The sequence below is a fragment of the Phacochoerus africanus genome, chromosome 9 (assembly GCF_016906955.1).
Source record: "Phacochoerus africanus isolate WHEZ1 chromosome 9, ROS_Pafr_v1, whole genome shotgun sequence".
In the NCBI taxonomy this organism is placed as follows: Eukaryota; Metazoa; Chordata; class Mammalia; order Artiodactyla; family Suidae; genus Phacochoerus; species Phacochoerus africanus.
In genome coordinates, this window is record NC_062552.1 from 7,617,020 (window position 1) to 7,642,038 (window position 25,019).

General features: G+C 41.1%; 1 protein-coding gene across 1 annotated transcript in view; it reads left to right on the forward strand.

Moving 5' to 3' along the window:
• The window catches only part of SYCP2L (synaptonemal complex protein 2 like), an 89,185-nt gene that overhangs the window by 20,904 nt on the left and 43,262 nt on the right, over positions 1 to 25,019 (forward strand). Inside the window, exons 8-18 of the mRNA XM_047797684.1 lie at positions 868 to 972; positions 1,578 to 1,602; positions 6,482 to 6,567; positions 6,679 to 6,767; positions 9,027 to 9,061; positions 11,312 to 11,454; positions 15,396 to 15,448; positions 16,273 to 16,318; positions 17,504 to 17,596; positions 17,696 to 17,756; positions 23,255 to 23,397. Coding sequence (XP_047653640.1) covers positions 868 to 972; positions 1,578 to 1,602; positions 6,482 to 6,567; positions 6,679 to 6,767; positions 9,027 to 9,061; positions 11,312 to 11,454; positions 15,396 to 15,448; positions 16,273 to 16,318; positions 17,504 to 17,596; positions 17,696 to 17,756; positions 23,255 to 23,397 — 879 coding nt within the window. The remainder of the gene's footprint in view (positions 1 to 867; positions 973 to 1,577; positions 1,603 to 6,481; positions 6,568 to 6,678; positions 6,768 to 9,026; positions 9,062 to 11,311; positions 11,455 to 15,395; positions 15,449 to 16,272; positions 16,319 to 17,503; positions 17,597 to 17,695; positions 17,757 to 23,254; positions 23,398 to 25,019) is intronic.

Sequence of the window (25,019 nt, forward strand, 5' to 3'; positions counted from 1 at the left end):
GTGGAATTTTTGGTCATAGAAATTCCATAGCCATAATTTAAACACATTCTAAAGCACATACTATTAATTCATGTAGATTTGGCCCAAAGAGAATAGGCTTTTTTCTTTTTAGGGCCTCACCTGCAGCATATAGAGGTTCCCAGGCTAGGAGTCTAATGGGAGCTACAGCTGCCGGCCTACACCACAGTCAAAGCAATGCAGCATCCGAGCCGCATCTGCGACCTACACCAAAGCTCATGGCAACGCCAGATTCTTAACCCACTGAGTGAGGCCAGGGACTGAACCCGCAACCTCATGGTTCCTAGTCAGATTCGTTTCCACTGAGCCATGGTGGGACCTCTGATATACGTTTATTTTAAATCATACCAGTTCTAGCAACCTAATGTGAACATGGGTATATGTTCCTATAGAAAAGAAATCTCCCATTAGCTGGAAGCTTTTGGCACAAGAAAGGTGGCCAGGCCTGAGGCACGTGTGTTGCACTAGCATCCCCCTGGACATCTTCCAAAGGCTGCCTGTCCTTTGTCATTGGATGGCCCGCTTTCTACAGCCTCCGGGGTGACAGGAACTTCTCCCATGTTGACGAGACTCCTTTCTCTCTCGGCCCCTCACTAGCCCCCTTCCATGGCTTTTTAGTGGCTTCCTGGCTGGTGTCTGAGAACTTAGCACAAATCAGCAGCAGTCCGATTCCATTCTAGAGTGTTCCAGACGGAGGCTGCAGAGCCAGGCCTCACAGACATGATGGGGTAATGGAACAAGGCCTTTAAACTTACTTTGCTCTGGAAGGAATTGTCTTGGGAAATTTTATCAAGTGGGAAGTAGCTCTTCCGCCATAGAGGTGACATGGGTGTTTCTTCCTTTCTGTACTTGGTTTCCTGGTTCGAAAGAACAGCAGACTTTCTGACCACGACAGAGTTAGCCTCGGACGCATCTCTGATGAGTGTGACAGAAGACTTTTATGACACAGCCTTGGTAAGACTAAGGATGGGTGCTTCACTGAGTACAGACCATTAATAACTTGGAGGGAGTTCCCATCGTGGCTCAGTGGTTAATGAATCTGACTAAGAACCATGAGGTTGCGGGTTCGATCCCTGGCCTTGCTCTGTGGGTTAAGGATCCTGTATTGCTGTGGCTGTGGTATAGGCCGGCGGCTACAGCTCCGACTAGACCCCTAGCCTGGGAACCTCCATGTGCCCTAGAAAAAAAGGCAAAAATAATAATAATAATAATAATTTGGAGGAATCTTTGAGTTATTTATAAAACATGTCTTTTTCTAAGATGTAGGTTTTACTAAAAGACCCTCACATTTTATTAGAATATTATGAGATAGTAACAAACATTAAACTATATAACCAATGATAGAGAAATGGTTTATTTTCAGATCTCTTGCTCACCTGATTGAGGCTGATATAATTTTAATAAAGTCATCAAAGGTCAAATAGGATTTCTAATTTTTTCTCCCACTGTAGTTAACTTTAACTTCTGCCTGTTAGAGAAATACCAGCATTCATACATTAATGCTATAGTTGATAATGCTCTTTAAAAGATAATATGAGCTTTGCTTTTTCTTTTATTAGGTTATTTCCAGAAGTAGTAGCAAAGGTAAGTATTTATTACTAATTGTACTTTTCATGACTAGAATATTCTTGTGTAGAGAAAAGAGTAGTCTCTGAATGATATCTAAGTGATAAGTGAGGTGGGTTGGCCTATTATATTTGGCTTTATTGAGCATCTTTGTCGTAGTTGCATTGTGATGCTGAAATGAATTTTGCTGTGAAGTGTGTCTCATTTGCCAGGGGAGCGTCCTTTATATGGCTGCTCCTGTCACTATTTGGCCACACAGGGGATTTTCTCCTTTCCAGGATGCAGAGCCAAACCAGCAAAAGTTAGCTATTTCTGGTTTAAATTGGAGCTGATTCCAATGCCTTTCTCCGTAGATAATTTGGAGATGAGGGCAATGATGTCGTTCCATTTTTAGCTCACTTTAAAGGTCATCCAGCTTTTTGAATTAGGAAACCATGGACTCAAAGATGCACAGACATTGGGGCCATCTTAAAATGCATATGTCATTCTTTTTTTTTTTTTTTCTTTTGAAAAGTTGTTGTCGAATGGATGCTACATTTGACAATGGATGGTATCTTGTAAATGGAGAAAATTAGTACTAGATGCTTCAGTGTGCATAGGGCTTGGCTGACTGAATAAAAAGAGGTCCCTATAATCTGTCAGGGGGTTCAGATACTTTCAAGTCCATTTTTTTCCTGAACTTCATAAGTAATGGTTACTGTCTCTAAAATTGGTGGACAAGACACACAGTGGCAAAAACTACTTCTGAATTTTGTAACATTTATTTATTAATAATTTTTTTTATTTTCCCACTGTACAGCAAGGGGGTCAGGTTATCCTTACATGTATACGTTACAATTACATTTTCCCCCCACCCTTTCTTCTGTTGCAACATGAGTATCTAGACAAAGTTCTCAATGCTATTCAGCAGGATCTCCTTGTACATCTATTGAATTTTGTAACATTTAAAAATACACTTTTGTTGATTACAGCAGTGTATATATATGCTGTGTGCTTGAAAAAAATACATAGGGAGGTTTATTTAGTCTCTGGTCATTTTTCTTCTTTTTTTATGGCCAAAGGTTTTGGGTTTTTTTCTTTTAAGCACCCAAATGAATTTATCACATCTGTAGTTGTATAATGATCATAACAATCTGATTTCATAGGATTTCCATCTCACAGCCCAAGCACCCCCCAAACTGTCTCCTCCAGAGACCATAAGTTTTTCAATATCTGTGAATCAGCATCTGTTCTGCAAAGAAGTTCAGTCTGTCCTTTTTTCAGATTCCACATGTCAGTGAAAGCATTGTATGTTGGTGTCTCATTGTCTGGCTGACTTCACTTAGCATGATAATTTCTAGGTCCATCCATGTTGCTAAAAATCCTGGTATTTCATTCCTTTTAATGGCTGAGTAATATTCCATTGTGTAGATGTACCATATCTTCTTGATCCACTCCTCTGTCGATGGATATTTAGGTTGTAGTCTCTAATCATTGTTGGGACCACTTAATAGATTCACAGAATCTTTGTAATCACTCCAGTGCCCCTCAATGGAGGAAACACCACTCCTGTGACTGTATTAGCCAGCTCAAGCTGCTGTAACAAAATACAAAATGGGCTTAATGGCTTTTCTCCTCCTTCTTCTTCTTCTCTGCCTCCCCTTCCTCCCCCTCCTCTCCCTCCTTCCTCTCTCATTGAATGTTTCTGGATTTTATTCTCCATTGTCTCTAGAACAGGCTTAGAGACAAGTCAGGATTGCTTATCAATATTTGTCAACTTGATGTTTCCTACTACCTCTTTTTAAAATTTTTTTTAGAGTACAGGTGGTGTACAGCGTTGTATCAATTTTGGCTGTACAACATAGTGACCCAGTCATACACATACACACAATCTTTTTCTCTGACGATCTTCCATCATGTTCTTCAAGAAATTAGATACAGTTCCCTGTGCTCTATGATAGGATCTCATCGCATATCCCTTCTAAGTGTAATAGTTCGCATCTACTATCCCCAAACTCCCCATCCATCCCACTTCCTCCCTCCTCCCCCTTGGCAACCCCAAGATGGCCCCTTTCTTGCTGTGTCCTCACACGGTAGAGAGCAAGCCAACACTCTGGCATCCTATAAAGGCATTAATCTCATTATAAGGACCCCACCTTCATGACCGCATCTAACTTGCATTACCTCCCCAAAGGAGCCCATCTCACATACCATCACACTGAGGTTAGGGCTTCATTCAGCACATCAACTTGGGGGGCAATAATTCAGTCCACAGCAATAACAGATTGTGCTTAGAGTCCACTTTGCCCACCTCAGGGGGTGCTGACCTCTCTACAAGGGTCAGATTTCCATATGTCATTTTGCACAAGGTCATGGCGGGGTGTGTATGGTTTAGTCCAAGGCTCTGTAGAGCCTATGTCTGATTTCTCTCTCTGAAGTACAAAGATGTTTTCACTGACTTCCTTCTCACCTCCTCTTCATGCCAATGATAGAATTATTCCTCCCTTTTTGTTCCAAGATTTATGTCGTCTTACCATGTATATTCCATTTTTCTGATTCCTTTGTTTTGTTCTTTGCTGTATGGATGATACTTTCTTTCACTCTTGGAGGGAACATTCACTTTCTTCAACTATCCAAAGAAAGCCCTAGCTTGGTTCTGCTTAGATGCCCCTCTTCCCCCATAATGAACCAATCACCAGGAAAGGATGAATGGGATGCCCCTGCATGGTTGAAGCCAGTCCAGACCCACCCCTGCAGCTCCTTATTCCAACCCAATAGCATAATTGTTACATTGGGGTGGGGGGAGGATGAAGGGAAGGCACTAAAAGGTCCATTACACTTTTTCCATTCTATTCTCTTTGTAAGATTATCTATTATTCATCCATTGCAACTTTTTTGTCTTCATATATATCGGTTTCTCATTCATATTTTCCTTTGTATTTTGAAAGCAGTTGCTAAGTTTTTCTTGGAAGCCATGACTTTAACCAATTCTCTCATCGCTTCCAGCATAGACTTCAATTCTGCTGTCACATCTTTGCTTCCTTGAAATCTGTGGGTGGTGGTGATCTGCCTCTGCTCTCGGATCCATTTCCCTCTCGTTCTCCACTTTGTATTGCAGAGAACTTTTCCCTCCCTCAGGTTTTTGCCAACGGGCTGTCTGCTAGGTTTAGCCCATGGCAGGAAACTGGAGGTAGCAGGGACGTTTCTCCCGCTCCCTTCTGCTGAGGTGCCATCTCTGGGCGTGACTGCATGGTTGTCATTTTGTGGTTACAGCACTGGCCAGGTGGCCGTGATTCCTGGGATCTGGTAATGCCACTTCCTCCTTGTGACTTTCCGGGGGTAGTGGGGGTGGTAGTGACTACTTGGTAACGAAATCTCTGTATTACATTCCCTCAGACTGTAATGTCTAGAATGACTTCGATTTTCATATTATGTTTCTTTCTCATTTACTTCTGTTGTGTTCATCTTAGACTGTTGCCTTTTTTTACTAATGTAATTTTTTTCATTGAATTCGCATTCTTTCTGAGTTTTGAGATGATAAATCAGATGCTTCCAATTTGGCCTCTCAGCTTTTTTATCTTTTGTTTCCTGAAGGGAGCATTTTTTTAAGTCACTTTTCTGCTACCTCTTGTTATGCGCCTTCCTTTTTCTAGGTCTGTGTTTGCTAGTTCCTCTTTACTGCTCTTTGAATGAAAAGATTGCATGATGTCTGATATTTGCTGATTAACAGAGTGCATTCATGTCTTTAGGGTCTCTTGCCATCCACCTGGGTTCTGTTTGAATCTTTCAAATTTTAAGTTGGTAGGCATGTTGTTGGCTCATCCCCAAATTTCTAGTTTCCAGAGATCGTCCAGCAGTATCAATGTGGCTTTTTTGGACTAAATAGGTGTTTGTTGTTTTTTTTTTAATTTCTACTTCCTGGTTTGGATTTCCACAATTTCATGAGTTACATGGGAATTAAAAAGTATGCAACATATGGTTAAAAAAAATCACATATCCAAATTGCACCTCTGAACCTATCAAAGTAATGTTTAGACCTTGCCATGAATTTTTGTTGTGTATACTTCCAACATCATTTCACAATATAAAATGCATAAATGAAATTGTAAATAATGGTCGCTTGTTTAATAAGTGCGAAGCATCACCATATACCTTATTTTTTTTTTTTTACTATGTCCTGACATATAAGTAGCCGTTGAAGTGTCTATGATTAAGCTATTTAATAGAGGCCAAGCCTTTACTAAACAAATTCTTCTGTTCACCTAAGATCTTTCTAAAATTTTTATTTATTTAATTTATTTATTTTCTTTTTAGGGCTGCACTTAGAGCATATGGAAGTCCCCAGGCTGGTCAAATCAAAGCTGTAGCAGCTGGCCTACACCACAGCCACAGCAATTCAGGATTGGAGCTGTATCTGCGACCTATACCACAGCTTATGGCAACGCTGGATCCCCCACACACTGAGTGAAGCCAGAGATGGAACCTGCATCCTCATGGATACGAGTCAGATGCGTTTCTGCTGCACCACAATGCGAACTCCTAAAATTTTTATTTTTATAAACTATGCAAAGTCTCAGACATAGAAATAACAGGAAATTGTGTGTGAGAGTTGCCCTTCGCACATTGCTTGGTCTGGACAAAAAAGTAGCTTTGCCTGAGATGCAATCATCACAGGGCATCACAATTTGCATATATGGCTGCTATTTTTCTCAGTGGGTGTCTATGCCATGCAAACCAGTTGTGGTTTGGGGGTTTCTAGAACTCAAAGCAGGCCGTGATTGGTCCATTGCCCAGACGACCTCATTCCTGAGATATTTACTGTCCAATGCTTTTCAGTCTTTGCCTCTTCTTGTGCTCTAGGAGGCATTTCCTTATTCTTGTTTAGCATCGATTTGATTCTTTTAAAATCTGCTTTCAGGGAAAAGTGAGATGCTGGGTTCCTTCATGTTTACCTTAGGACTTCTGGTGACAGAAGGGAATGTAAATCATGGCATCCAGCAGGAGGTGAGTTGCAGATAACAAGCGTGATAGCAGGTGCCCTGGGCTCCGTGGAGGAGCCGTGCCCGCTCTCCGTTTGGCTTATTTCCCATGAATTCCTTCCCCACCTCCCCACAGGCGCTGAGGGCCTTGAACTGCATTCTTCAAACGGTGCCTCGGGAGGAGAGAAAACAGCTTCTCTTGTCAGACGTGCCATGTCAACTCATGTAAGTCACTTTGACCCGCTTAGCTTTGATGTAAGGGCAAAAATCTCTCAGGATTGTACCACCACCATTTTTGTTCTCTTTAGGTGTTTGGGGGTGTTTTGTTTTTGTTTTTGTTCCAGTCAAAAGTATGAGGCAAAATGCTTTCTCAAGCTGTGGCTTATTTTCCACTGTGAATGAACTAGCCTCTCTTGGGATAGTGGGAAGAGCGGAGACTGGGATGCCAGATTGACTGGCTTCCAACCCTGGTGTTGCCACGTACGCTCATGGAGAGCACAGCCTTAACCTCACTGCGCCTCCATCTGTTCACCTGCAACCTGGAGCCCGTGTTAATACCTGGTCGGTAGCGTTATTGCACAGGTCAAATCGGATGATCTATTGAAAGTGGCGAGCACATTACCTGGTAGAGAGCAAAAGCGCAAAGGTTACCAGCTATTAACTAGTAAACTCTACCAATGGGACATGAATTGCTTTCAAAAGGATGGACTGGGGGGTTTGGGGGACCCACTCAGGATTAGGTCCTTCTTGGGATGTTGAAATTTGGAGGTGAGGTTGTAATGTGTGACCATGGGAAGAGCAATGGCAGAACCCAGTTTTGAAATTTGACCCTAAACCGGTCCCTGTGTGCTGACCACTGACCAGCATCCGTGACATCATTGTGGCACAGCATCATTCCAGTGACATGCAGCCGTAGCTGGCGAGGGGAAGGGCGACCCAGTCTTATCACAGTGTAGACCTGAAAGTGGTGATGGGTGAGTGGTGGAGCTCACCATGTTGGTCCATTTAACTGGTCTTTGCAGGTTGCAGTGTTTGCTCTGAATTTTTCCTGCAAAGTGTTCATTGAATGCATTAGTTTACTCATTACCCTTAGTGGGACATTTACATCAGGAGAGCAGCTGATGTGCTGTTTTCTTTTAATACAATGCAATGGTCCTACCTTACTGTTTGTTCTAGTCTGGAATGTTCTGGACTTCAAGTCAAACATAAAATCTGCAAGCATAACATCAAGTAGACCTCTCAGGTGTACTGTTTTTAAGGTTTCTATTTAAGGTTTCTATAAATGTAATAAATTCATTGAGTAATAAATAAATCAATCTGTGATTATCAATCATTTATCAATGTGATTATCAATCAAATCAGTTATAATCAATCAATTATGAGGAACTGAACTACAAGTTTTCATAACAAATTTATTCTTTAAAATTGGAATTATTTCAGACATTAAAAAAGATCAACATCGTACTTTTTAGCATTTAACTGCATTTTTTTTTTTTTTAGGGCCAAACCTGAGGAATATGGAGGTTCCCAGGCTAGGGCTCCATTTGGAGCTGTAGCCACTGGCCTAAGCCAGATCCACAGCAACACCAGATCCGAGCCGAGTCTGCAACCTACATTACAGCTCAAGACAACACCTTAACACACCGAGCAAGGCCAGGGATTGAACCCGTGTCCTCATGGGTGTTAGTCGGGTTCGTTAACCGCCAAGCCATGACAGGAACTCCTAATTGCATTTCTCAAATGAATATGCAACTTGGGAACCTGCATTAGTTACAATAAGGTGATAGCCTCATCCCATTACATCTGTAACAAATTTTTATCAGTTTTTAAAATCAGTTCCAAAATCTTATAGGCAAGACCCATAGCACCCACTGTATCATTTCTTCCAGGTGTCAAACTGTGTGTGTGTGGGGGGGAGGATACACATTTTCACAGGCTGGTGAGGTGACTGTAAAATTCCAGAATCTTAGCATTTGATGAATCCTCAGATTATTAAACTGAATTCACTTTGCAGAAGGAAAACTAGAATCTCAGAATGTAGAGTAGCTCTGGCTTCTTTTTTTAAAGAGTATATTTAAGGAGTTCCCACTGTGCCACAGTGGTATAAGAATCTGACTGCAGTGGCCCTGGTTGCTGTGGAGGTATAAGTTTGACCCCTGGCCTGGCATAGTGGGTTCAAGTATCTGACCTAGGTCTCAGCCATGGTTCGGATTCAATCCCTGGCCCGGGAATTTCCATGTGCCCAGGTGCAGCCATTAAAAAAATAATAAAATCATTAAAAAAATTTTAAAAAGTATATTTAAGTCATTAACATATACAAATATTTTTTATAAAAATGCATTCTTGATATTGAGGAAATTCTGATGTTGAATTTGAAATACTTTCCAAAATATCCATCTTGATTTAAAATTTTAATGCCAATGTAGTAAAGTTTTATTTACGTATGTTCATTTCAGTAAAATGAAATTTATTTAAATGTTTCAGGAAAGACTTTGCAAGGACAATCTTGACTGTGGGTGGTAAGAAGTATTTAGAATTTTAAATATTAGAATATTAAATATTGGACAGTGGGGGTTTTATGAGCATCTTGAAACTATGCAGAATATTATGGTTAAATTGAAATTTTAGTTTATGATGAAAGAGTTAAGCAAGCTGAAACTGTAAAGAATAATTAATGAATATTCCTTTACTCACCAACCAGGTTAGTCAAATTTGACATTTCCACATTTGCTTCAAATTTTTATTTAAGACTTTTTTTTAAATTAAAACATTTTTGTTATGGTTGACTTATAGTGGTCTGTCAATTTCTGTTGTACAGCAAAGTGACCCAGTTATACATTTATATACATTCTTTTTTTCATATTATCCTCCATCATGTTCCATCACAAGTGGTTAGATACGGTTCTCTGTGCTACAAAGCAGGATCTCATTGCTTATCCACTTCAAATGCAAAAGTTTGCATCTACCAACTCCAAGCTTCCAGTCTTTGCTCCCCCTCCCCCTTGACAACCACAGCTCTGTTCTCATGTCCATGAATTTCTTTTCTGTAGACAGGTTCATTTGTGCCATAGATTAGATTCCAGATAGAAGTGATATATGGTCTTTGTCTTTCTCTTTCTGATTTACTTTATTTAGTATGAGAGGCTCTAATTCCATCCATGTTGCTGCAAATGGCATTATTTTGTTCTTCTTTATGGCTGAGTAGTATTCCATTGTATAAATGTACCACACTGTCTTAATCTATTCATCTGTCTTTGGACATTTAGGTTGTTTCCTTTTTTATTTTTTTGCCTTTTCTAGGGCCGCTCCTGAGGCATATGGAGATTCCCAGGCTAGGGGTCTAATCAGAGCCATAGCCACCGGCCTACGCCAGAGCCACAGCAGTGCGGGATCTGAGCCACGTCTTCGACCTACACCACAGCTCATGCCAATGCCGGATCCTTAACCCACTGAGCGAGGCCAGGGATTGAACCCAAAACCTCATGGTTTCTAGTCGGATTGGTTAACCACTGAAGTATGGTGGGAACTCCTGTTTCCTTTTTTAAAAACAAATTAGAGTTACAGGTAAAGCCCTGTGTCCAGACCCATGTCCCATTCCTCTCTCCATTGGTAGAAGTAATCTTTGACTTGGATTTGTTTTTCATTTTCAAGAATTTTTTAACTTTTCCTCTATGCATTCACAAGCAACATATAGTATTGTTTTGCAAATTTTAAGTTTGCATATCCAGCTGCAACTTGCTTTTTACCCTTAAAATTGTTTGAAATTGAAACCTGTTGATTAGTTTTGTTTATCTGCTGTGAAATACTACAGTTTATCTTGGATTTTATTTTTATAGTAGAAGTATTTCTTAAGACTGGAAAAAGCTGCTTTTTAAAAAATTGGAAGTATATATGTATGACTGGGTCACTATGCTGTCCAGCAGAAATTGACTCAACACTGTAAATCAACTATACCCCAATAAAAAATAATAAAATTTTTTAAAATTGAGGTATAGGTAATACATAGTATTATATACATTACAGGTGTACAATATAGCGATTCATAGTTTTTAGAGGTTATAATCTATTATAAAATATTGGCTATGTTCCTTATGTTGTAAAATGTCCTTATTTTATACGTAATACTTGGTACCCCTTACTCCCCTTCTATATGCTCCCCCTTTCCTCTCTCCACTGATAACTACTGGTTTTTTCTCTATATATGTGTCTTAGACAAAGCTACCTTTGATGAACACTTTAAAATATCTAAAATATAAAATGCAGAAATGTTTATTTTAAAAAATTTTCTATGCTGACTGGATTTTTCTCCTAATAACTTCTTAAATATGAGTTTAAATGTTTATGATTGCTCCAGGGTACATATTGCTATTTATAAGACACAATGCTAGTCTTCTAAGATGGAATTTCTTTTTTTTTTTTAGGGCTACACCCGTGGCACATGGAGGTTCCCAGGTTAGGGGTCTAGTTGGAGCTGTAGCCTTCGCCAGAACTATAGCAAGGTGGGATCTGAGCCGCATCCAAGACCTACACCACAGCTCATAGCAATGCCGGATCCTTAACCCACTGAGTGAGGCCAGGGATGAAACCTGCAACCTCATGGTTCCCAGTTGAATTCATTAACCACTGAGCCACAACAGGAACTCCTAAGATGGAACTTCTTGGAGCAAATGCTAATCTGTGGAACTCATTTTTTCTTTGGCTCTGTGCCTAGAATTATCCATGTCTAGCATGTTTTTATTACTTTTTTCTACCATGTTTTTAATCTCTAGATTATGACCAGCAGGTGGCTCTTTGTGAAGCATTGTGTAGACTGACGACAAAAAAATCAAGGGAGGACATTGTCCATCAGTGGTTTGAAGATGATGTCATTGCTGAGGCTTTCAAAGAAATTAAGCATCAAGAATTTGAGACGGTGAGAGTCTTGGTCATGAAAATCCCATTTAATCAATACTTAGGAAGCTTCCTATATGTTGGGCTCAAGGGGGGATTTTTTCTTTTTTTTTTTTTTTTACTATTTTTTCTTTTTTATTTTCCCTCTGTACAGCAAGGGGATCAAGTTATCCTTACATGTTTACATTACAATTACATTTCTTCCCCCACCCTTTATCTAGATACTCATGTTGCAACAGAACAAAGTTCTCAGTGCTACTCAGTAGGATCTCCTTGTAAATCTATTCTAAGTTGTGGCTGATAACCCCAAGCTCCCGATCCCTCCCACTCCCTCCCTCTCCCATCAGGCAGCCACAAGTCTATTTTCCAAGTCCATGATTTTCTTTTCTGTGGAGATGTTCATTTGTGCTGGATATTAGATTCCAGATAAGTGATATCATATGGTGTTTGTCTTTGTCTTTCTGGCTCATTTCACTCAGTATGAGATTCTCTAGTTCCATCCATGTTGCTGCAAATGGCATGATGTCATTTCTTTTTATGGCTGAGTAGTATTCCATTGTGTGTATATACCACCTCTTCTGAATCCAATCCTCTGTTGATGGACATTTGGGTTGTTTCCATGTCCTGGCTATTGTGAATAGTGCTGCAATGAACATATGGGTGCATGTGTCTCTTTTAAGTAGAGTTTTGTCTGGATAGATGCCCAAGAGTGGGATTGTGGGGTCATATGGAAGTTCTATGTATAGATTTCTAAGGTATCTCCACAGTGTTCTCCATAGTGGCTGTACCAGTTTACATTCCCACCAACAGTGCAGGAGGGTTCCCTTTTCTCCACAGCCCCTCTAGCACTTGTTATTTGTGGATTTATTAATGATGGCCATTCTGGCTGGTGTGAGGTGGTATCTCATGGTAGTTTTGATTTGCATTTCTCTACTAATGAGGGATGTTGAGCATTTTTTCATGTGTTTGCTGGCCATCTGTATATCTTCCTTGGAGAAATGTCTATTCAGGTCTTTTGCCCATTTTTCCATTGATTGGCTTTTTTGCTGTTGGGTTGTATAAGTTGTTTATATATTCTAGAAGGACTTTTTTCTTAAATGTGATTATGTTGCCGTTCTTAAACTCCCCGTTTCCCACTTACATGAAATAGCTTAAGGACAGTAGAAAGAGTATATTTGTGGACCAAATTCAGGCATACAGTTAAGATGTCTTTGTAGAAAACAGCCTGGAGAGAGAACTCTGTGGGTTTAATGGATCCAGACGGAGACAGTGTGATCTTCAACAAAGTTTGAAGGGGAGTGAGACTCAGAGAAGAAAAGAACATGCATTTCAGCCTCACAGAGAGCAGCTGGGATGATGACAGGAGGCTGAAGCTGGCACGGGCGCTCTGGTGGCAGAGGACTATTACGGGGTGGTTGTGTCGTGAGTCCTCCAGCCTCTTCAGGTTGGAGGAACAATAATTTTTGTTGTCTTCCATGCAGCCTGGGCTCACAATGTCCGTGCTACTTGGTGTCCTCAAGTAGCACATGGTTTGTGGCTTTGCTGCATCTGCACCTTTATCCTAACATAAATGATGTCCCTCTCCTTTTAAAAGGTTTTTAAGGAGTTCTCTTCATGGCTTAGTGGTTAATGAACCTGACTAGGATCCGTAAGGATGTGGGTTTGATCCCTGACCTCGCTCAGTGGGTTAAGGATCCCGAGTTGCCGTGAGCTGTGGTGTAGGTCACAGACATGGCTCAGATCCTTCGTTGCCATGGCTGTGGTGTAGGCTGGCAGCTGTACCTCTGATTCAACCCCCTAGTCTGGGAACCTCTGTATGCTGTGGGTGTGGCCCTAAAAAGCAAAAAAATAAAAAAAATAAAAAAATTAAAAGTTCTTAAAATGAGGGTGATTCCTGTAGGAAAAATTAAAATTCTTAATAGCACTCCTATTGAACAAAGCCTTTTTGCTCAAAACAACTGAGTATTTGGGATTTTATTAAATCCAAACCTGCAGATATATTATTCAATATATTAAATTTGATTTTGAGCCTGTTGGCAGATCTGCAGTTGTTGTTTAGCCAGGCTGCAGTTTGATCTAAATGGAAAGACCAGGAGTCTGGTTTGGGTCCCACCTCGTCCATGGGTCTGATGTACACATTTTGGTAAAGTAGTTTATTTAAAAAAATTTTTTTAATTAAATATAAAATTGTTTGTTTTTAGGGAGTTCCCGTCGTGGCGCAGTGGTTAACGAATCCGACTGGGAACCATGAGGTTGCAGGTTCGGTCCCTGCCCTTGCTCAGTGGGTTAACGATCCGGCGTTGCCGTGAGCTGTGGTGTAGGTTACAGACATGGCTCGGATCCTGCGTTGCTGTGGCTCTTGCGTAGGCCGGTGGCTACAGCTCCCATTAGACCCCTAGCCTGGGAACCTCCATATGCTGTGGGAGCGGCCCAAGAAATAGCAAAAAGACAAAAAAAAAACAATTTTTTTTTTTTTAAATTTTTACTTCTTGCTTTTTAGGGCCATACCCATGGCATATGGAATTTCCCAGGTGAGGGGTCAAACTGGAGCTTCAGCTGCTGGCCTACACCACTGGCATAGCAACTCAGGATCTAAGCCACATCTGCAACCTACATCACAGTTCACCAAACTGATCCTTTAACCCACTAAGCGAGGCCAGGGATTGAACCTGTATCCTCATGGATACTAGTTGGGTTGATTTCCACTGGGACACACCAGGAACTCCTATTTTTTTGTTTTTTGTTAACTTTTCCATTGAAATATAGCTGTACATATTATGTAAGTTACAGGTGCATAGTATAGTGAGTCAGTTTGAAGGGTTATACTCCCGTTTAGTTTTTATGAAATATTGGCTGTATTCCCTGTGTTGTACAGTATGTTGTTGGAGCTGTAGTTGACTTTTGAAGCCTGAGTGTCCTCATCTGTAAAATGGGAATAAAACCCACTTCCAAAGTGTGAGAATTAAATGAAAGAAACAAACCCCAGTGTTAGTTTCCTTCCTCCACTATGTCATTCCCTCACCTGCAGGGAAATTGGAGGGAAACAGGACGGAAGTAGTTATCTTGTTTCTCATATCCTTTGCCCCCTAGAGCCATCAGCTTCTCAGTGGAACTGCTTTTAGATGAAGGCTTACACTGACGTGTGTTGAGTGCCAAATCTAGACACTGAGTGTGGGGGCTGTTTGATCACAACAGCCAGTCCGGTCCTTGATAACAAAAGGGTCAAAAGCCTGGATCAGTGTCTCTTTGGCTTTAGAGTTTTGGGGGCAACAGATTGTCCCTCCTAATAGCTGTTGGTTAGGAGAACTCTAAACCTATTCTTTATTCTTAGAACATATACCGAGAGAGAACTCCTGACAAGGGAAATTGACAATGGATAATACACCAGGATGAATTCAACATGATGAGTGTTGTGGGTTTGGGGTTGGCTTGTGCTGGGGAGGTGGAAAGGGGATGGATGCCCAATGGATTAGACGATTATTATATTCTTGTACCCTTGGTCCATCAGTAAGGGGTGTCTCCTTGCTTACTCTTCTAACGCAGTGAAATGTAATTGCGCATGTAATTTTGGAGGGCTAAGTATCCCTTGGCTGCAGATCTCATGGCTGGGGGTTCAGAATGTGATTCTGGAGTCTTCTACTTTGTGAGACAAAATACTGTTTTAGTTATCATAATTAACAGCAAACCCTTATGAGGCCTTGTGGTGGCTCTGGATCCTGAAAACGTGGAAGCAAACACTGGCCTCTACATGCTGCAAAAGGTGGTATTTCAATAACATATCCTGGGAGTTCGCTGGTGGTCTAGGGGTTATGACTCTGGCACTTCCATTGCTGCAGCCTGGGTTCAACCCCTGGTCTGGGAACTGAGATCCCACATCAAGCCGCTGCACGCTGTGGCCAAATAAAATAAAATAAAATAAAATATCTGGATTTTTAAATGAAGTTTGCCTTATTTACTTTGAAGGACTGTAGACGGTTTCTCAATCACCTAAATGACAGACTTGGTGACCAAAGAAGGTAAGACATTTCTCTGAGTATTATTTTATTGATCTATTCTGAAAATGTCTAATGTTAAGAAGTTCCCGTTGTGGTGCAGGGGGTTAAGGATATGGTATTGTCTCTGTGATGATGGGGGTTTGATCCCTGGCGTTATACAGTGGGTTAAAATGATCTGGTGTTGCCACAGCTGTGGCTCGGATTTGATCCTGGCCCGGGAACTTTTATGTGCCACAGGCTCAGCCATTAAAAAAATAATAATAATAAGTGAAAATATCTAATATTTAAAAAAAATCTGAAGTCTGTTTTATTTTAGGAGAGAACATAGGATACAGAATTGACTCAGTATTACTGAGTTATTCATTGAGTAGCAACCTCAGAAGATTAGACATTCTGCCCAGTGATTTATTTCATGTGTATTTAAAAATGATTTCTCTCAGTCTTTAACAGGTTTATTTAAGATCGGGAATAGTTTTAACATTCGGTCCTCCAGGGAGATTTTATGAAGAGTGTAGGTCTAAGGTTACCAGAGAGAGCCGTCTTATGGACAGTTCTGTCCCTGATGAGAAAATATTGGCTGAATGCACTCCTTTCACTGGGACTCTTGCCAAGCCACGGGGCTGAGGTCTAAGTGCCAGCAAACCTGGCTTGTGGACTGCCAGACGGAGATCTGAAATCTACCCACAGTAGATCTCCATTTGTAGGTCCGAGATTCCTTCTGAGCTCAGTACAGAGAGACTTAATGGCATACCCAGTTACACATGCTTGCCAATGGGACATCTGTAGGTCGTGTGTGGGGTCCACCATGCTTTCTTTTACTTTTTAATTGTGAGGTGTTTTTGCAGAGTCGATTCATTTCCGTGCATTGCTGCTTTTGCTGATGAGCTTGAGGTACGTTCATCTCTTTTGGGGGCTGTGGGGGGGAATGTGTAATGAGAAACCCATAGTTAGGTTTAATCAAGCCAAACTGCTCTTGCTACAAAGAGGGGCTTTTCCCCTCCTGTTTGTCATCTTTTAAGGGCGACACCCATGGCATAGGGAGGTTCCCAGGCTAGGGATCGAATCAGAGCTACAGCTGCCTACTTATGCCACAGCAACGAGGGATCTGAGCCATGCCTGCAACCTACACCACAGCTCACGGCAACACCGGATCCTTAACCCACTGAGAGAGGCCAGGGATCGAACCCCCATCCTCATGGACACTAGTCAGGTTGGTTACCGCTGAGCCACCATGGGAACTCCAGCATCATGCTATTTGAATCTTTCTTTTTTCTTTCCTTTTTTTCTTCTTTTTTAAACCAAGGGCATATATTTATTTTATAATACAATTGTTTCTTGGCACCCATGGGGGACTGGTTCCAGGACCCCTCACAGATACCAGAATCTGTGATACTCAAGTCTCTTGAATATGAAATGGCTTAGTACTTGCATGTAATGTACACACATCCTCCCGCATACTTTAAATCATCTCTAGATGACTTATAATACCAAAAACAATGTAAACACCAGGCAAATAGTTGCCCGAGCATGGCAAAATCAAGGTTTACTTTTTAGAACTTTTTTTTTCCCCTGAATATTTTCAATCCATATTTGGTTGCATCCTCAGATTTGGAAGCTGGGGGTACAGAGGGCTGACTATAATCAATTAAAATGAAGGTAATTTGAAATCTTCAGGTTCTTATCACAACACATGGGAGGTTGGATGACAAATCCCCACTTGTGTTTGATAACTGTACCTCCTTTGCTAGAAGCCTCTGTCCCTAAGCAGTGTGGATTGTTATACTGCTTTCACACAGAACTGCTTTCTCTGCGATTCGCACCAGAAAAAAAAATTTCTGTGGATAGTTACCTGACACATTTAAACACCTATTAAGTTGCTGTGTGTAGTAGGGTTTTTCTAGAAATAGCTTAGTTCTATAAAACTGAGACTTTCCTGCTTTGCAGAAACGACTAAGGCAATAAAGGGGGACCTTATGTTAAAGTAGGGTGGTTCTAGGAAAAGCCGTTCTGTTTTTAATGGAATAATTGTCATTGGACCCTTTCACATGATATTAATGCTGCAGTAGTATCTTACAGATGAAGAAACCTGCGGATGAAAAATTAGAGAAATTTTGGATTGATTTCAACCTAGGCAGTCAGAGCATAACTTTTTACGTAAACAACACCGAGGTAATCAGGTTTGATTTCTGTTCAGACCTAAATGCTTAGAAATCGCTCGGGTCCAAGAACGTGTTACGCGCTCCTGAATTTCACTTATCTTTTCCCAAGAGCGCCCTCTGGGACTCCGTAAGACTTTTGAAGGATGCGGTGATTACTTTCAGCGTAATAGGTAAGACGATTATTCTAAACACTCCTACGTTTAGTCCTGAGTATTGTTTCTGTTGATGGTCGCAGGGTATGTTTAGTTAATTCCAGAGCCCGTTTTGCTTGCGCCTTGAGGCAGAAGGGAGCTGGTGAGTGTGGTGGAGGAGGGGCTGTGCTCAGGGCCAGGGGGCCGGGGATTGATGACGCCTCCTCTTTGTAACTTTGGGGTTCAGTTACTTGCCTGGTTTTCTCATTGTAAAAATGGTTACAGTTCCTAGACCCATTGAAAAATAGAATCACCCTAGGATCCGGCAATTTCACTTTTGGATAGATTCAGAATCGAAGTGAGAACTTGAAGAGATTGGCACACCAGTGTTCATTGCAGCCTTATTCACAACAGCCAAGAGGTAGAAGCAACTCAAGGGTCCATCTCCGGGTGAATGGATCCATAGAATGGGATCCATACAATGGAATATTATTCAGCTTTAAAAAAGGAAGGAAATTCTGACACATCCTACAACATGGATGAACTTTGAGGACATTATACTATGTGAGAAAAGCTAAGTCACCAAAAGACAAATACTGTATGATTCCACTTAAATGAGATATTATTGAAAGTAGTTAAATAGAGACAGACAGTTCAGTGGTGGCTATCAGGGGCTGTGGGGAAGGGGACACGGGGAGTTGTTTAATGGGTACAGAGTTTCCGATTTGCAAGATGGAAAAGTCTTCGGATCTGTTGCAACACAATGTCAATACCCTTAACACTACCGAACCCTACACTTAAATGGTTAACAAGGTGAATGTTAAAACTGTTTTGTACCACAATTTAAAAAAGTGGTTATGGTACCTGCCCTCCCTTTCCCACATACCTACACTAATGATAGAGGAGTTGTGGTGTGTTAAATGTCAGCCCTCTGACTCCCTCTTCTTAAATTTCCATCACTCACCTTTCTTCTCCCTCTGGAAGGTAAGAGTTGAAGGGCATGGACTCAGGAGTGGTCCTTTTCCAGGTGGGGAGAGGGAAGTTGCTGGTCCAGTTTAACCTTTCAGCTGTAATCATGCTTGACTAGGATTCCTGAATTGAGTCTCAAAAAAACAAAGGGATGTTTTGCAAGTAATTCGATACACATATTTTTTAAGCGATTGAATGTACTAAAGTGTTAAAAACAGAACACTATGGAACTATATGGATTTTTTGCTTGACTGACTTTCGTAGAGGATTTAAAGCAGCTTGCCTATTTATACTAAAATAATCAAAATGGGAAATTGGAACCCCAGACAAGGATAAAAATGTTTATCATGAAGGCTGGATTGGCTGCTATGGAGATGCAGATTTGGTACTTAGCTTCCCAAAAGCCAGGGTGAAAAGTGAAACAATATATAACATGATTCTCATCATACAAGTCCGAGAAAGAACCAATCTATCCTTCCTAACCTTGAACTCTTAACCAAAGGTTCTTCCCTGAGACTACTTGGGATGAAGTAACCTTTCCTCATCCCAGGGTTTTCCTTGCTGGAATTTGTGTGTGTAACTCTGGTGTTTCATTAAAGGATAATTTTTGAAAAGGTAAGATCATGACCCTCAAACAAATATAAATATGAGTTAAAGATTTCATTAAGCAATGAGGAAATTGGTAAAATGCAGCAACCGGGAGAATTCAAAAAGCAATGCTGAAATTAATTTACAAATAGATGCACCACTAGGCAGTTGCATTCTAGGGACAATTTCAATTTTTATGAACAAGGATCATTTGCTTTCTTATTGATTCCTCCTGTGAATTATCATTAGAAAAAGAGGGAAATTGGGGGTCAGTGAGGCAGTAAAGGACGTGGCAGAAGAGGAAGAAAGCCTTTTTCTGCAGGTTCTGGAGAATGAAGGGACGGTGACGACAGCCCCCACTTCAGACCCTCGCCCCAAGTCTCAGCGTTGCCACCTGGAACTTCTGACCAACCAGCTGTCAATCAGAGGTTCCCACAGCCTCTTCCTTGGGTTTGATAATTTGCTGTAATGGTTCACAGATCTCGGGGAAATGCTTCTTTGCAGTTTCCAGTCTTATAAGGGATATAATAAGGCACACAGATGGACAGCCAGGTGAAGAGGTACCCAGGGAAAGATCCAGAAAGGATCCTGAGTGCAGGGGCTTCTGTTTCTGTGGAGTTGATGCATCACCCTGCTGGAACTCACCCGGAAGCTCTCGGAAAACCCTGTAGTTTGGGGATTTTTATGGAGGCTTTCTCATGTAGGCGGGAGGGCATAGTTATTCCATCTCTGGCCTTTCTTTCCTCCCCGAAGACTGGGGAGCTGGAAATCCCAACCCTCTAACCGTGCCTTGGTCTTTCTTGTGACCAGCGCCATCCCGAAGTTCTCCTGGGTCCTCCAGCCCCCAGGCTTCTCAGTAACTTAATAGGACACGTCCCTTCACTCCAAGGATTCCAAGGGTCTTAGAAGCCCTGGTGTTGGGAACCAGGCTCCAAGACCAAATCTTAGAACAAAAGGTGCTCCTGGCCCCCATTACTGAAAATGAGGACAGTTGTAGGCTGTGCCAGGAACCAAGGCAGAGGGCAAATAAATGGATTTTTCTGGTGTCACAGACGGGAAGAAGCAGAAGCCAGCAGATAGAGTCACAGAATTGGAAACAGTGTGTGTTAAGTCGGTGCCACCTATCTGCAGTAAAGGAAAAGGGCTTATAAATGACTTCCTAGAAATGTAAATTGAATATAATCATAGGAGTTCCCACCATGGCTCAGCAGTTAACGAATCCAACTAGTGTCCGTGAGCATGCAGGTTCGATCCCTGACCTTGCTCAGTAGGTTAAGGGTCTGGTGTTGCAGTGAGGTGTAGTGTAGGTCTTAGATGTGGCTTGGATCTGGCTGTGGCTGTGGTGTCAGCTAGCGGCTACGCTCTGACTGGACCCTTAGCCTGGGAACCTCCATGTGCCACGGGCACAGCCCTGAAAAGACCCCCAAAAAATAATAATAATTGAGTAACTTAATTTATACAGGTATTACCTGTTACTATCTATTTTAATGTAAAATATCATTAACGTTTACTCTAAGTCAATATTTTACAAAGATTTCCATGGATTTTCTGACTGTGGTACCCCTAACATTGCATTGCTTTTTTTTTTTTTTTTTGGTCTTTTTGCCTTTTCTAGGGCCACTTCCCATGGCATATGGAGGTTCCCAGGCTAGGGGTCCAATTGGAGCTGTAGCCGCCGGCCTACACCACAGCCACAGCAATGGGGGATCCGAGCAGCGTCTGCAACCTACACCACAGCTCACAGTGACGCCAGATCCTCAACCCACTGAGCAAGGCCAGGGGAACTTTATAATCCACAAAGTGCCTTCCAACAGCTGACGGAAGGTGTGACTTTCTAGTTTTATAGCTGAGGAAACCGAGGCTTGTGTAGCAAACACCACGAGCAAGAACACACACACACACACACACACACACACACACACACTACTGTATAGGAAGGAGATGACAAAGGATCTATTGTAGAGCACTGGGAAACCTACTCAGGGTCCCACTTAACCTATATGGGGAAATAAGACTGGAAGTATGTATAGCAGATTCACTTTGCTGTATGCTGAAACTAATACAACACTGTAAGTCAACTATATGCCAATTAAAAAAAAAAAAAACAAAAAACTTGCCTTTTGTACACACAGCCCTTCCTGCTGAGGGCTTGGCAGGGTTTTAGGAGCCTGTCGAGGGTTTGGCGTGGCCCTTGCAGCTATTTCTTCTCAGCCTTGAACATTTGCATTGAGCCCCACGGCCAAACTAGTTCCTGGCTTTTTCAGACATTGTTTAGAATTACTTCTGTTGCAGGGTTTTAGAGATTTTCCTGCAGTGACTGAGTTTCCAGTAAGATCAGCATTTGGGGGATTATTATTTTATGTAGTGATTTTTTTTTCATTATAGCTGGTTTGCAGTATTCTGTCAATTTTCTACTGCACAGAATGGGGACCCAGTCACACATACATGTATACATTCTTTTTCTCACACTATCATGCTCCATCATAGGTAACTAGGTATAGTTCTCAGTGCTACACAGCAGGATCTCATTGCTTATCTATTCCAAAGGCAATGGTCTGCGTCTATTAATCCCAAGTTCCCAATTCATCCCTCTCCCTCCCCCTTGGCAACCACAAGTCTATTCTCCATGATTTTTTTTTTTTCCTGTGGAAAGGTTCATTTGTGCCATAGATTAGATTCCAGATATAAATGATATCATGCTGTTTTTTTTTCTCATTCTGACTTACTTAGCATGAGAGTCTCTAGTTCCATCCATGTTGCTGCAAATGGCATTATTTTGTGCTTTTTCATGGCTGAGTAGTATTCCATTGTGTGTGTGTGTGGGGGGGGTTATTGAACTTGACTAGAGGCCAACACTGTCTTATGGAAATACCATCTGAACCACATATTTGATTTAACATTTCCTAGTAGCCTTATTAAAAAGTCTTTTCAAGTGGGTTAATGTTAATAATACATTCACTTAACCCCATATGTCCAAAATATGAACATTTTAACATGCAATCAAGGTAAACATTAACCATTTCTTTTGTGTGTGCTTCTGTTCTTTGGTATTCAGTCTTTACAAACCCGTGTGCATTTCATGCTTATATCGCATGTTGTGTTAGCCACGTTCCAAGTGCCATCGGCCACGGAGCTTGGCCAGGTGTGTCCCTTTCCAGTCTCACTCATTTGTGATGATGAGCTGTGCCTCCTCTTTCATGGATTTTACTCTTTTCACTCCTGCTGCTTCCAACTCAGCTTCTACTTACCGTGCCTCTTTCTTGGGCTCTCTACGAATTGTGGTCTAAATGATTTTCTATTCTAAGACCAATTACTATTCATTGGCAAAGGGCTGATGTCTGAGAAGCAGGCCTCTCAAGGATGCTTCCATTTCTCGTCTTTAAGTGGTCTGTTGAGATGAGGGTGGATTATTCCAATTTGTTTGAGAATAGTGGGTTTTATTTGAAATTTCAGAAATGAGTGAGAGAGAATGAGAATGTGTGTCGTGCCTAATGTATTGGGAAGTGAAATACCTGTTGCAGATGTAAGCTTTGTGTTCACAAATGCTCTTTAAAAAAGCGGGTTGAATTTTAGAACAAAAACTCCCTCAATTGCTATGCTGCAAAGTTACTTCTATTTCTGCAAGATTAAGTACTTAAACAGATTGTGTGTGTATAAAAACACACATGTGCATCTAACAAAAATAATTTCAGAGTAACTTTATTTCAATCTCTCATTGCAGAAAAATCTGGACAGTGAACAAATAGCCCAGTGCAGTTATTTAAAATGATAAAAATTTGGGAGCTCCTGCGGCATGGTGGGTTAAGGTTCCAGCACTGCCACAGCTGTGGTCACAGATGTGGCTTGGATTCGATCCCTGTGCCCTGAATTTTCATATGCCACGGGTGCAGCTGAAAAAAGGAAAAAGCAATTATAAAATTTAAAAAGGTGACCTTTCAGTATGTTGCTGTACATTGGTATACTTTATTTTTTTTTGCTAGAAACTGAAATGAAGGTGCTCAGAATTTTCCTGAAGAAGCCTGTTAATATCGGAAACAAAGAAGTGATGAAAATAGAAATCCATTTTGAATTGCAGTTTGACATAGCACAAGCCTCCATCAAGGCCTTAGGAGAAGACAAGCAGGTGGTGGCAAGTTTAATTCTTTTTGTTTGTGTATATTTTAGTATGTTTTCTTGCCTCTTAAATTTCCACGTTGGTTTTAAAACCAAAATCTAATTGATATAAAATATAGTAGAACATTGTATTAGTTTCAGGTGTCTATCCTAATGATTTGGTATTTGTATATATTGTGAAATAATCACCACAATGAGACTAGATAACAGCCATCACCATTGCTCGACGTGTGTGTGTGTGTGAGAACTTTTAATTGACTCTCTTAGCAACTTTTGAATATGCACTACGGTGATATTAAATATAGTTGCCATGTGTATATCACACCGCATGACAAATTCATTTTTTAACAGGAAGTTTGTACCTTTTTGCTCATTTTACCTTCCCTCGCCCCCCTCCTCTGGAACCACCGGTCTACTCTATGTATCTATGAACTTGTTTTGTTGTTGTTTTTAAGATTTCACCTATAAGTGGGATCAGAGAGTATTTGTCTGTCTTTGTCTGACTTATTTCACTTTTTTAGTGCCTTCAGGTTTCATCCATGTGGTTCCAAATGGCAGGATTTGCTTATTTTTCTATGGCTGAATAATAGATGTAACTATTTTGTTTATCTTTTCAAAGAGCCAGCCCTTAATTTCACTGGTCTTTTCTATTGTTTTTTTTAAGCCTCTATTTCGTGTATTTCCATTCTGTTTTTTGTTACTTTCTTCCTTCTACTAATTTTGAGTTCATTTAGTTTTCTTTTTAGTCCCTTGAGGTATAAAGTGCTGCTGTTTATTTGAGGTGTTTTTGTTTGTTTGTTTGTTTGTTTGTTTTAGGGCTGCACCTGCAGCATATGGAGGTTCCCAGTCTAGGGGTCCAATCAGAGCTGTAGCCACCGGCCTACGCCAGGGCCACAGCAACTCTGGATCTGAGCCACATCTGTGACCTACAGCACAGCTCACAGCAATGCCGGCTCCTTAACCCAGTGAGCAAGGCCAGGGATTGAACCTGCGTCCTCAAGGATGCTAGTCCCGTTCATTAACTGCTGAGCCACAATGGGAACTCCAGCTATGTTGTTTGAGATTTTTTTTTTTAAATGGCCACACCCGCGGCATATGGAGGTTCCCAGGTTAGGGGTCGAATTGGAGCTACAGCTGCCGGCCTCCACCACAGCCACAGCAATGTGGATTCCGAGCCACGTCTTCAACCTACATCATGGCAATGCTGGATCCTTAACTCACTGAGCGAGGCCGGGTATCAAACCACAACCTCATGGATCCCAGTCAGGTTTGTTAACCTCTGAGCCGTGAAGGAAACTCTTTTTTTTTTTCTTTTCTTTTTTAATGTAGGCGTTTATTGCTATGAACGCCTCTCTTAGAACTGCTTTTGCTGCATCTTGTAAGTTTTGGTACGTTGTATTTCCATTTTCATTTGCCAAAAGGCATTTTTAAATTTCTTTTTTGATGTCTTCCATTGGCCTGTTTGTTTTTCAGAAGCGTGTTATTTAATCTTGACACGTTTGTGAATTTTCCAGTTTTCTTCTTATAACTGATTTCGAGTTTCGTACCATTGGGGTCGGTAAAAATGCTTGATATGCCTTCAGTCTTCTCAACTTTATTAAGACTGTGGCGTAATATATGATCTATCCTGGA